At 34.7% G+C, this 14,686-nt stretch overlaps 1 protein-coding gene across 5 annotated transcripts in view; it reads left to right on the forward strand.

Moving 5' to 3' along the window:
- ATRNL1 (attractin like 1) overlaps window positions 1–14,686 on the forward strand; it is an 802,849-nt gene that overhangs the window by 287,459 nt on the left and 500,704 nt on the right. For all 5 annotated transcript variants that reach the window (XM_061403577.1, XM_061403579.1, XM_061403580.1 and 2 more), the window contains 2 exons: window positions 6,276–6,354; window positions 8,236–8,393. In XM_061403577.1, the coding sequence (XP_061259561.1) occupies window positions 6,276–6,354; window positions 8,236–8,393 (237 nt within the window). The remainder of the gene's footprint in view (window positions 1–6,275; window positions 6,355–8,235; window positions 8,394–14,686) is intronic.

Raw genomic sequence — 14,686 nt, forward strand, 5'->3', positions numbered from 1 at the left:
CCTAATTGTAATTTTGGGGAGTTAATGATAATTAAAGTCTCTTAACAACTTTGAAATTTATGATACAGTATTGTTATTCATGTTGATGCTATACAACCAGCTCATCCTCATGTCCTCATGGACATGAACTTAAACAAACTCCGGGAGTTAGTGGAGGATAGAGAAGCCTGGCATGCTGCAGTCCATGGGGTTGCAAAGAGTAGGGCACAACTTAGTGACTGAACAACAACGACAGCAGCAACAGTATTGTTATTCATAATCACTGTGTAGACCATTAGAGCTTTAGGTCTTAGCACGTGGTGCTAGTGGTAAAGAACCCGCCTGTCAGTGCAGGAGACATAAAGAGAGGCGGGTTGGATCCCTCAGTCAGGAAGATCCCCTAGAGAAGAAAATGGCGATCCACTCCAGTATTCTTGCCTTGAAAATCCCTTGGACAGAGGAGCCTGGTGGGCTCCAGTCCATAGCATCACAGAGTCAGACACGACTGAGGCAACTCAGCACACACTGCTTGCAAGCTTGTATCTCTTAACACCTTCTTCTGGGGGAGAACTCTCAGAGTTGTGCACCTTCTACCAGTCTCTCCAAGTCATGTTGGCTGTAGTGAACCACACGCTTTTTGTTTGTTTGTTCTTAACTGATGTCAGATGCCCACACTATGCTTGATTTTTCAGTGCTTTCTGTCTAGTCGAGACAGAAACAGGTCATTTGGGCAGTAACATTAAATAAAGATCAAGTATATTGGATGCATGTTATACTCTCTTTCCTTTAAGGGAGTGGTCATTGGCCATATTGGTCTTTCTGATATAGAGCTGTGCTCTCTTGGGTGAGCTGCTGACCTTGGTAGAGTGAAATTGTTCTTTTTATGCATTATATTGTAGCTACTCTCAGTTTTGCATTTAATTTTTGTACTGCAACTTCTTAACTGGATTTTGGTCTGCTCATAACGGTAATTTGGTCCATAGATCATTGTTAAATTGGTGTTTTTGTCAGGGATGAGGGCTAGGACTTCCTATTACACTGTTTTGCTGATGTCACTCTTTCTGTAGTGCTTCATTCTAACTATACATTAATTCAGCTTATTAAGCCCATGTCATGTTTTTTAATAGTTTTTCGAATAGGTGAAACCTCAAAATGTATCCTGACACTTGCAAGCTTCTTTCCTCTAAATTGTTTTACCTAACTTGCCAGCAAATAGTGTAATTGCTTAAATTTTCATTTTTCAGTAAATTAGATCTCTCTTTCCCCAAAATAGAGAAGTTCGTTTTATGTTCCTCCTTAGTCCTTAGGTTTTGAGGAATGCCTACATTTTGGGGATTATATTTAATGTTTTGACTTTTCCTGGAGTAGGAAATGGCAATACACTCCAGTATAACAAGTTGCATTTTATAGTTATTTTTTCACACTGAGTATTTTTAAAAACAAAACATTTTATTATTAAAATAAAAAACTTTGTATAAAGTTTTGATTTTTAAATAAGGACTTTAGAAGATATTTTCTTTACATGATAATACTCTTCACTGATGGCGTGCATTTTTATGAAGACATTAATAATACATCAGAATCTACAATTTTAGTATAATGAGTGTTTTAATAAATGCATTGTAAACACTGTAGACTTTTTTATCGTAGTAAAGCATACATGAAGTAATATTTATATTTTAACCATTTTTAAGTGTACAGTTTCATGGCATTTAAGTAAATTTACAATGCTATACAACCATCACCACAATCCATTATCAGAATATTTCATCAGTCCAAGTAGGATCTCTGTTTCCATTAAGCAATAACTCTCTATTGAGTTATTATTGGGAAACCCCTACTCCCATTATTGGGAAACCTTTATTCTACTTTCAGTCTCTATATTCCAGGTACCTCATGTGTGTAATCATGTAACATTTTTACTTCTATTTCTGATGTATTTCATGTAGCTCAATGTTTCAATGTTTCCAATGTTCATCCATATTGTTGCACGTATCAGAATTTTATTCATAAATAGTAATTCCAAACTTGTGGAGTTCATTGAGGATATAAGAAATTTAATATAAGTGGGATATCTGGCTCACAATGTAGGTGTGAACAGTACTTCTCTCCAATATTATCCGTGCTGCTGCTGCTAAGTCGCTTCAGTCGTGTCCAACTCTGTGCAACCCCACAGACAGCAGCCCACTAAGCTCCTCTGTCCCTGGGATTCTCCAGGCAAGAACACTGGAGTGGGTTGCCATTATCATGCTGCTGCTGCTAAGTCACTTCAGTCGTGTCCGACTCTGTGTGACCCCATAGACGGCAGCCCACCAGGCTCCCCTGTCCCTGGGATTCTCCAGGCAAGAATACTGGAGAGGGTTGCCATTTCCTTCTCCAATGCAGGAAAGTGAAAAGTGAAAGTGAAGTCTCTCAGTCGTGCCCGACTCTTCGCGACCCCATGGACTGCAGCCCACCAGGCTTCTCCATCCATGGGATTTTCCAGGCAAGAGTATGTGGTGTCATACAAATAAGCTCAGATTAGCCATAATTCTAGTTTGTTTCTCTCTTGACTATTCTCTCCTCTTTCAAGTCCCAGAAATCCTTGAGTTCTTACAGTATCACAGCTTTCAGTTTCACTTGCTGCTGTTTTGTTCAGTTGAAACCAAGAGCCCAGACACATGTTTTGAGAAACTAATGGACACTAAACTATCATATCTTAGTACCGCTAAGAATGCTTGTAACATCATTACAAGTAGTTTATAATTACATATATATCTATGCATATGATTTATAATTAAAGAGAAATGCAACTTGGAACAATTTCTGAAATTAACATGTATTGTTAGTCTGGGCCTCTTCTACAAAAATGAAGTACTTTCATTTTTATGCATTTATTACATTTTGAAAACAAATTTAATTCTAACATACTATATATCATCTTCAACCAAGGCTTTCATGTTAACAATTTCTGGAGTAGTTTCTTGTATAATATGATCTTGCTGAACTTAACCATGTCTAACAACAATGTTCTAAATGACTAATTTTTTCATTTACTGCGGTAGTCACAGTATTACTTCTTGGAGTCCAGCATATTTTCCTTGACCTTAAATATATTTTATAGGGCTTTAGTTATAGTACCATATATTCAGTAATGCCTTAACATGAGAGGATGAAGTAAAATTTCAAGAAAAGTTCTATAGTTTTCTATATCAGTTGGAAATTTTGTGTGACCTTTTTTAGTAATAATAGCAGTTATTCTCAAATTTTCCTGACACAAAATAAGACACACACAATTACTAAGATGCAGTTTCATGATAAAAATATATTTAAGCTTTCTTAGGGGTGCACTGTTTCTACTATGTTTTGTTTTCATAGAAAACAACTTTTTTTTTGACTAGTTGATTAATAATAAAGAAAGTCAGCCTTTCTCAAAGGTCAGCAGTCATGCCTTCTTTCTGAGTCCTCTAGTAAAAAGGAAGATGAAAAAGGAGAAGGAAAAGAAGAAATCCTGTGTCCTCAGACCTAATAATATCAACAACACGACCATTATTAGCACGGTGGCCTGAAACCATAATAAGTTTTTTGAGAAATTATCGTGTTTCATTTTCTCCAAAAAGTCTTTAGGGAAGTCATGATATTCCCATTTTAGAGACTGTTGTTGTTTAGTTGCTAAGTCATGTCCAATATTTTTGTGACCCCATGCACTGGGGCCTGTCTATGGGATTTCCCAGGCAAGAATACTGAAGGGGACTGCCATTTTCTTCTCCAGGGGATCTTCTCGACCCAGGGATCGAACCTCCATCCCCTGCATTGGAAGTCAGATTCTTTACCACTGAGCTACCAGAGAAGCCCATTTTAGAGATAAGAAAGCTAATTTTCAGGAAGGATAAGGGTGAAAAGAAAAGTGAAGTTGCTTAGTCGTGTCTGACTCTTTGCGACCCCATGGACTGTAGCCCTCCAGGCTCCTCCGTCCATGGGATTCTCCAGGCAAGAATACTGGAGTGGGTTGCCATTTCCTTCTCCAGGGGATCTTCCCAAACCAGGGATCCAACCCAGGTCTCCCGCATTTCAGGCAGACGCTTTAACCTCTGAGCCACCAGGGAAGCCCCAAGGAAGCCCCTCTCTCTAAATCAATACGCATGTACATTAAAGGTCTAAGATTTGAACCCAAGCTCATCCGACTCAACAGTGAATACTCTGCACATTCACTTCATTGCCTTATGAACACGATTTAATTAATATGAAGCAGTGATTGGTTTTTGGGTCTGGTTAGTTCATTATTGATGGAGTAAATCAGTATTTATTACCAAAGAAATTTTTTCTTTTCATATCTGGGTTCTCCTTAATGCAGCATTGTAAGTATGATGAAATAGATGTTATTACCACACCTGAATAATGCAGTCTGTTAGACAGATTTATTTGCACACGGACAAAAGCTTTTTGCATTTATTACTTGAGTCATTAATATTGGCATTATTTTTGAATCAGTGTCATCTGTTTTCATATCTTTAAAAAGTGGAAAGATCTTAAGAAGTTTGAAAGTTTTGTGGTACATATTAGAGAATATTTTAATAGCTTACCAATAGAACTCAGTAAATTAACTTCCTTCTTATGTTTGTGGCCAGTTACAAAAATGACTCTGATGGATAATATAATGCCCTTCTCAAATACTGTATATTTTTAAACTCCAAGCCTTGTTTTTCTTTGATCACTTCAAATTCTCCGATGTTATCTCTTCAGTAGTAATGAGCACTACCCTGAAAAGTCTATGTGGCAAAATTTTTCAGCCTTACTACCACACATTTTATTTTGTAGGCTCTTTCAAGATGACCATTCTTGTTGAGTGTATATTTGCTTCCTGGAAACTTTGAAGAGAGTATCTTTCAATGATTATGGAGCATTGTTAGTACTTTTTAATAGAGGCCCAGCTGTCCCTGTCTCTATGGCAGTCACTTAGAGTAGTTTTTGCTGCTGCTGCTGCTAAGTCGCTTCAGTCGCATCCGACTCTGTGCGACCCCATAGACGGCAGCCCACCAGGCTCCCCCGTTCCTGGGATTCTCCAGGCAAGAACACTGGAGTGGATTGCCATTTCCTTCCCCAATGTGTGAAAGTGAAGTCGCTCAGTCGTGTCTGACTCTTAGCGACCCCATGGACTGCAGCCTCCCAGGCTCCTCCGTCCATGGGGTTTTCCAGGCAAGAGTGCTGGAGTGGGGTGCCATTGCCTTCTCCGAGAGTAGTTTTTATTTGAGGTTAGATAATTGGGTCTTGGTGTATCATTTACGTGGAATGACTGTCACACATCACCCAGCAGCCCTTGCCTTTTATCATGCTTCCTCTTACTCCTCCCATATCAGGGAAGAACCAGGTCCTTCTGTCAGTTTCTTCCTAACACTATTTCTGTCAGATATGGGGCACTTAATTGCTTATAGACTTACTTTCTCTAAGAGCCACTCAGAAAATTGGCGATATGTTTTCTATTGGCTTTCTTATTCTTATTTAGAAAAAGTTGTAATATCAAGGTACTAATTTTAATTATTTTAGTAGCTAGGTCTCAGTAACACAGCTTTTTCTAAGAGTCTCTGTATATTTAAAACACAGCAAAGCACACTCAATATCTGTAGCTAAAGCTATTCAATATGACTGTCTTTCTATTCTTTTCTGCAAGTCCTGATAGTTATAATCATATGTAATTTTTGTTCTTCGTCTCTTGGAGTAGGATAATAGCAAATAGCATTTAAAGAAATCTCTTGGGTATTTGCTTCTGTGCAATTAAATTAATGACAAGATGCAGGTTGATCAATATAAAATTCTTCAGTGCTCCTCTCTACAGATGTTTATATGACTTGATCCCCTTTTTCCCCAAGTAGGTTTATGACTTTTACCTCTAAGTTTTACATTTCAAGTTTTTTTTTTTTCACCGAAAATGTGTATATACTAATACTATATGCAGCTAACATGAAATCTTTCAACAAAACAATCATCCATTTCTGTGAAATAACTTTGGACTAGCCAAACCCATACCATTTAGATATTAACTACAGGTAAGCCAAGAAAATCAAAACACAGGTATTGAATTATAGCAGCCTCTGGCTACATGTGGAAGACTAGGTTACAGTAAGAAAGATAAATGGAAACTTTAAATATACCTTTGAATTTATCACCTTTTTTTTTCATTAAAAAAGTATAATTGGCATCTACACTTTCTCGCTTAATGTTCACAGTTAGAGAAACACAGCATGGACATAATTAAAACATTAAAGGTAACATCTAGTATAATTCTGTTTTTTTAATCTTCATGTTTTCTTTCTTGGTAGTCAAACAAAAATTTGGATATTTCAATTAATGCATCAAACAACTTTAATCTCAACATTACATGGTCGGTTGGTTCAACAGGTAAGAGAATTTTGTTGACCTGTGTCTTTTACTTCTGTTCCTATATGTAAGGTTTCTAATACAACCTTTCTACTGTTAACTTAAATAATTGAGATAAAAATATTATATGCCAGAATCTTTGTGCTGTTTTAGGTAAAACTATTAAGTAGCGTTATTAATAAAGTATCAATATTCTGTTAACTTTCTCCCTAATGCAGTTAATATTAGGTGGATAACAGATATTTCACACTACTTTTTTTATGGCAGTGTTATGAATTCCTGTGATTTTAATTAAGACAAATTACTTCTTTAATGACTAAAGAGACTGACATTTCAATTATTTGATTCACCATTGAAGCTATAAGTTTAATAACTTTAATATTGATATAAAACAACAAATTGTCTGTGTATGTTGGTAAATTACCAACTTACCTATTACCTTTAAGCTTGAATTTATACCCCCTACCATTGTTGGATTTGGTTCTGAGAGAGGGTTAAAAAACCCTACACTTAATATTTCTTCCATAATAAGGTTTATAAATTGAAATTGCTAACTTTTAAGAAATACAAAAAGTACAAATCTGTGTGTTGGATTATGAAAAAGTATGCTTGCTGTCTTAAAGAAATGCTGTATTTCTACTTTCTATATAAAGGGCATATACTGTTGCATAAAAATACTGTAAACTTTTAAAGAAAATATAGGAATCCCTAGAAATCCATATTTGATTTCTTAAAATTAAATCATGTGCTATTTTAATAAGTATTAATAGAATAATAGAAACATAATTCAAATGAGAAGGGGTCTTTGCAATTCCAGTTTTTATATTACATATATAAGAATTGAAAACTTACATACATATGTACATATTTTGTTACAATAGTAGAAACATATAGTAAAATCTTGGCACTGTAAGTTTCATTAACTATGAATTCATGATAACTTGTACTGTTAATTTGAAATTCTGCATAACAAATTGACCCTACAAGAGTTTTAAAATTTGGCAACAAAAATATATAAAACCTCAGTTACCACTTTAGAGCAGTGCCTTCAGTATGCAAGAGATTACTTGTAACTTTCAGATTCTCAAGACCAGGTCTTAGATATTTTGATTTATTAGTTTTGGAAGATGTCACCAAGAAACCTGCATTTTAAAAAAGCATTCATAATAATTTTGGAATAGATGAGCGGTTAGCAAATAATTCAGTTGCTCAGTACCCTAACTATTCTTAACCCTTTCTTCCATTTGGTTAATTTCAGTAAATATTTATTGAGTACTCAATATGTGCTTAACTAATTGAATTTTTAGCTCATGTTTTAAATTATATCTTCTTTCCACTTTATTCAAAGTAGTGATGGTTCAACACGTGGTAAACAAAAAAAAATTGATTTCTTTTCCGTTTTTTAATTGGATTGAGACATATTTTGTTTTGAAAGGCTCTGTGGAGAAATAAGTAGCAAAATATCAGTTCCAGAAGCTATGTATTACTTGAGTTCCAAAGAGGACTTTACTGTTTAGTAGCTACAAACTTGAGGCACATGTCTTCATCTTTCTGAGGCTCAGTTTCCAATTTGAAAAACAGAGATGGAATACCTATGGAATAAAGTTTTTATTAGAAGAGAATGTAAAGCCTCTAAGCCAGTTCCTAGTATGTAACACTTAAAATAATTGGTATTATTTTAAAAAATAGTTTTTATACTAAATCTGTTTCCATTATATTTATGACAAATCTTATTTCTTCCTTGTCATTCTAAATTATAAACATGAGTTAATTTGGATAGTTATGTCCTTATAAACACAGCTACAATAATTAAGTAAATATCATATGTATGTAAGTGTTACATTAATAAAGATATGTTTCCTTAATATGAATTATTTAAATTTGTTATTATTTACATTTTAGCTGGAACAATATCTGGAGAGGAGACTCCTATAGTTTCCAAGACTAATATAAAAGAATACAGAGATAGTTTTTCCTATGAAAAATTTAACTTTAGAAGCAATCCAAACATTACATTCTATGTATACGTCAGCAACTTTTCATGGCCTATTAAAATACAGGTAAGTGTTAATAGTACTTAATCTAATGAACACTGAATATTTTCATATGAAAAAGAATGCTGTTTTTGTTCAAAGAGGTGATAAAGGTTTCTATATTTTGCACAATGTGAAGCATGTATTGATCCTTCATAAAAAGGATACAGTGGGTGTCTGTGTTGATTAATGTCTTCGTAAAAAATATTTGAACAAATAACATTGAATATGTACTAATAAGTATGGACATGAGTTTGGATAAACTCCGGGAGTTGGTGATGGACACGGAGGCCTGGCGTGCTGCGATTCATGGGGTCGCAAAGAGTCGGATACAACTGAGCAACTGAACTGAACTGAACTGAATAAGTATGTACTAATTTTTCAATGTGATTATATTCTTAAAAAATGTATCAGAACTTGAAATAACTATGACATTTATATCTTCTGATTAATTTCATTCTTTGAGGGTTAGATAGGTATTATTTTCTTACAATGTCTCTTGAAATCATTGACTGTTTTTAGCAATATTTATTTTATATTGAACATAATTCAAATCATCATGAAAAATTTAGAACTAGCAGTACCTTACAGTTAGTTCTTTAAGGCTCACTACTTCTCACTACTGATTTCTTTATGTACTCTGTATATGTTATATATTTTATTTTTATTGTGTTTAGTGATAGACTGCTAAAGGCTTCTGATTTATTGCTAGGGACATTTAGGATATTCTTACTATCTTAAAATAGTCAAGGTGTGTATTCTTAATTTATTCTTTTATGAAAGAAATATCTACGTGTTAAAATGTTTAGATTTATTTATTCATTCTTTTATGATTGTATGATTAGATTGAGTTCAGATTAGTTTATTAAATAGCTCATATGTGCCAAACCCTGTGCTGAGCTGTTATGTTTTATCTTTAAAAAAATTACAGATAATTTATTCTTTTTTATTAATAAATGACCATTTTTTATTTGTGACTAGAAAATTCTTACATGCTTTATCAATTTCTATGTAATTTGCGGAAAGACAAAGTGACTTTTAAAAATTGTATATTTGCTTGAAAAATTTTGATTTGTAAGGTTGATTTCATGTCTGAATTGAGGAAATTACTTACTTGTTCAAGAAATATTAGTATAAATTACTACTTAGTAAGTAGTAATGATAATTAATTTGATAAATTTACTTCTTTATTGTGATTGAATTAGATGTTAATATAGTAAAAAAATGCCAGAAATGTTTTCTTGTGGGTTTTTAGAATTTTGACCTTTAGGATGCTGGAGGTATCATTTTACTTTTTATGATTTATATAGAAATATTAATCAGATTTCATTTGTTTTATTCAGATTATGATTGAAGGTGACAAAAGGCTCATCCATGAGCTTATTAAATAGTAATTAAAATGGAAAGAATTGCTATATTTCTGATTGTTTCCTGCCCTTTATTTCATGGCTATCTAATTATATTTTATTTTTAAGCAAATTACACACTTTAGAATGTTCATGAATATTTAATGATTAGAAATTAACTTTCTAAATTGGATTTTCTTTTGAGATCATACTAGTAATGTGTTCTGGAAGCCAAACCAGAATTTCTGTAGTGAAATTAAAATATCCCACTTTCCCAAAGTAATAAAATGTTGAAAATAACTGTGATGGTCAAGATAAGTACATCTTAATTCCTACTCTTTGAGTAAAATCATTATATCAATCCTGTGGAATATGTTATGTTACTATTAAGGCTTATGAGTATGTGTGTATGTTTATACAACTATAATAAACTTTGTTTTTAAGTGTAAAATGGTAAAATTATTTTAACTGAGATCTGTTTGCTAATAGAATTGAGCTACACTGATTTATTTTTGAATGGTCAGCCAATCTTGATAATAAGGGGGTAAGCTCCACTTAGTCATTTTGTATTACAACTTTAATATATTGCTGGATTCAACGTGTTGAAATTTACAAATTTTTATGCCTATGTTTTTGGGGCAAATTAGCTTGTAGTTTTGTATTCATGCAGTCTTACTAACTTTGTAGGATGGTACTACTGGCATTACAAAGTAAATTGGGATGTGTTCTTTCTTCTGTAATTTTCTAAAGCTATTGATATAAAATGTCTATGTTTTTAAATTTGTGTTAGAATTCAACATTGAGTTTATTTGAACTTGAGATTTTCTTTGTCGAGATGTTTTAACTACAAATTGAATCTTATGGATTGAGAACTTTTCTGGTTATCTCTATTTTTCTTGAGTGAACTGTATCCGTTTATGTCTCTCAGTTGTATATTTCCCATTTTGGCTATTTTGTGTAATGTGTTGGCAAAAGATTTTTCATAATATTCACATATTACCCACTGATATCACCTAATTCCTGAAACTGATAATTAGTTTCCATGTTCTCATTTTTTCTTTTCTTGTTCAGTCTGGCTAAAGAGTTAGCAAGTTAATTTACTTTTCTTTTATTTCATTAATTACTTCTTTTAAACTATTCCTTTTCTTGTGCTTCCTTGACATTCATTTGCTCTTCTTTTTCTGTTTTCTTCAGGTAGGTAAATGCTTTCTAATTTTCTTTTTGATTTCTTCCTTGATCAGTGGGGTATTTAGAAGTGAGATACTGTATTACCAACTATTTAGAGAATGTCTAGAAGTACTTCTGTCACATATTGAATTTTTAAAGATTTGTCAAGACTTATTTTATGGTTCAAAGTGTTTGACAGAATAATGGCTCTGCAAAGGTGATCACATTCTAATCTCTGGTACCTATGTAAATATTATCTTACGTGGACAGAAGACTTGAAGATGTGATTAAGTTTGGTACATTAGGACGATTACTCCAAGTTACTGAGGTGGACCCAACCTAACTACATGAGTCCTTATTATGACCTTTATTTGGCTGAGGTCAGGGTCAGAGGGTGATATGCCCATGGGAGAATGGTCAGACCAGAACAACATTGCTTGGTTGGAATATGGAGGAAGGGGACTTGAGCCAAGAATATAGACTCTAGAAGCTAGAAAAGTTGAGGAAACAGATTCGTCATTAGAGCCTCTAAAAAGAAATGTGGCTCTGCTGACACTTTGATTTTAGTCCACTGAAACTTCTGTCAGAGTTCTTACATACAGATATGAAATAGTAAATGTGATTTGTCTTAAGCCACTACAACTGCTCTTACTGGTTACTCAGCAATAGAAATGTTCACTTGATCTCTCCAGTTTTCTTGAAGAGATCTCTAGTTTTCCTGTTCTGTTGTTTTCCTCTACTTTTTTGAATTGTTCACTTAAGAAGACCTTCTTATCTCTCCTTACTAATCTGTGGAATTCTGCATTCACTTGGGTATGTCTTTCCCTCTCTCCCTTGCTTTTCACTTCTCTTCTGTCCTCAGCTGTTTGTAATGCTCCTCGGACAACCACTTTGCCTTCTTCCATTTCTTTTTCTTTGGGATGGTTTTGGTCACTGCTTCCTTTACAATGTTACAAATCTCCGTTCATAGTTCTTCAGGCACTCTGTCTATCAGATCTAACCCCTTGAATCTGTTCGTCACCTCCACTGTATAATCATAAGAGATTTGCTTTAGGTCATACTTGTTTAGCCTAATGGTTTTCCCTACTTTTTTCAATTTAAGCCTAAATTTTGCAGTAAGGAGCTAATGATCTGAGCCACAGTCAGCTCCAGGTCTTGTTTTTGCTTCTCCATCTTCGGGTGCAAAGAATATAACCTGCCTAATTTTGGTATTGACCATTTGGCGATGTCCATAAATACAGTTGTCTCTTGTGTTGTTGGAAGAGGGTGTTTGCTATGACCAGTGCATTCTGTTGGCAACACTCTGTTAGCCTTTGCCCTGCTTCATTTTGACTCCAGGACCAAACTTGCCAGTTACTCCAGCTATCTTTTAACTTCCTACTTTCGCATTCCAGCCCCCTATGGTGAAAAGGACATCTTTTTTTTTGGTGTTAGTTCTAGAAGGTCTTATAGGTCTTCATAGAACCAGTCAACTTCAGCTTCTTTGGCATCAGCAGTTGGAGCATAGACTTGGATTACTGTGATGTTGAATGGTTTGCCTTGGAAATGAACTGAGATCATTACGTCATTTTTGAGATTGCACCCAAGTACTGCATTTCAGACTCTTTTGTTGACCATGAGGGCAACTCCATTTCTTCTAAGTTAATCCTAAAGGAAATCAGCCCTGAATATTCATTGGAAGGACTGATGTTGAAGCTGAAGCTCCAGCACTTTGGCCACGTGATGCATAGAGCAACTCATTGGAAAAGACCCTGATTCTGGGAAAGATTGAAGGCAAAAGGAGAAGAGGGCGGCAGAGGATGAGATAGCTAGATAGCATCACCAACTCAATGGATATGAATTTGAGGAAATTCCAGAGATAGTGAAGGACAGTGAAGCCCGGCATGCTGCGGTCCATGGGGTCGCAAAGAGTTGGGTGCAACTTAGCGACTGAACAACAGCAGCAGCAATAGAAAATGAATAAACCTAATGTCTTAGTCCATTGGGCAGCTATGAAAAAATACCATTGACTAAGTAGCTTATAAACAACAGAAATTTGTTATTCACCGTGGGAAGTCCAAGATCAAAGCACCAGAATGGAATGGTCAGGTTTTGGTGATGATTCCTGTGCCCTCACATAAGGGAAGGTGATGGGGAGCTCTGTGGGACCTCTTTTATAGGAGCACTAACCCCATCCATGACCACCCACCCTCATGACCAATCCACTCTCATGACCGATCTAATCATCTTCCAAAGATCGGATCACCTGGATATGAATCTGTTTTGGTCAGTGTTCCTGGGGCAGTTGCAAATGTCCTTTGCTCTTGTTGGGTGAAGCTTCTACAGAGATCAGTTGGGTCAACTTTTTCAAGTTGTCTAGTGTCCACGTCGATGTTCTATCAGTTTGAAGAATAAGTGTTGCAATCTCTGACTGTAATTTTAGATTAGGTTATTTGTTCTAGCAATTTTTACTTCATATATTTTGAAACTCTCTTACTTAGATAGAGAAATGTTTAGGGTTTTTAATGTCTTCTTGATCAATTGATGACTTGACCTCTTTATTATTAGGAAATTGGTTTCTGAATCCCTGGTAATATTCTTTGCTTCAAAATTTATTTTGCCAAATGTAAAAAGTATAGTCACTCCAGCTTTTAAAAAATATTACCAGAATGCTGTGTCATTTTTTCATCCTTCTACTTTAACCTATTTGTGTTTTTATATTTAAAGTAGATTATTTTAGACAGCATATAGTTATGTCTTTTTTTATCCAATCCTCATCCATGTGCATGTAATGTATATATATATTTACAGGCATACCTCATTGTATTGTGCTTTCTTTTATTGCAGTTTGCAGACATTATGTTTCTTATGAATTGAAATTTTTGGCAACAATGAATTGAGAAAGTCTGCAGATGCCATTTTTCAAAAAGCATTTCCTCACTCTGTGTCTCTGTGTCACATTTTGGTAATTCTCATATTTCGAATTTTTTCACTGTTATTAGTTATGTGATCTGTGCTCAGTCATCTTAATGTCAGTTGCTGCTGTTGCTAAGTCACTTCAGTCGTGTCCGACTCTGTGTAATGCCATAGACGGCAGCCCTCCAGGCTCCTCTGTCCCTGGGATTCTCCAGGCAAGAACACTGGAGTGGGTTGCCATTTCCTTCTCCAATGCATGAAAGTGAAAAGTCAAAGTAAAGTTACTCAGTCATGTCCGACTCTTAGCGACCCCATGGACTGCAGCCCACCAGGCTCTGCCGTCCATGGATTTTCCAGGCAAGAGTACTGGAGTGGGGTGCCATTGCCTTCTCCAAGGGACATACTTAATACTTCAGTGCAGATCTGCTGGCAGTACATTATATCTGCTCGAATATCTGGGAAAAAAAATTTTACTTCCGTAGGGCTTTGAAAAATTTTAAATTGTAGCATTTTCCTTTCACTATTTTTGTATATTCTCTCTTGGTTTCCATTGTTACTAATGAGAAATCGGTGTTTAACCTTATTGGTCCTTTGTGTGTAATGACTTTTTTCTCTTTCCATCTGCATTAAAATTGTTTTCCTCTTTGTCACTGATTTTGGCCAATTTGATTATAATGTGCATAGGTGTGAGTTTTTGTTTTATGTTTCTTGTGCATGGGATTTATTGACATTCTTAAATTTATGAAGTTGTAGTTTTCATGAAATTTAGAAAATATTAAGCCATTATTTCTTGATTTTCTCCCACTTCTCTCTTTTGTTTAGGAATTCTAACAATATTGTATTAAACTGTTTGAAATTGTTTTTTGCTCACTAATTCTTGTTTTTATTTCTTACTCATTCTGTGTTTCACTT

Source organism: Bos javanicus, chromosome 26 (assembly GCF_032452875.1).
Source record: "Bos javanicus breed banteng chromosome 26, ARS-OSU_banteng_1.0, whole genome shotgun sequence".
Lineage (NCBI taxonomy): Eukaryota > Metazoa > Chordata > Mammalia > Artiodactyla > Bovidae > Bos > Bos javanicus.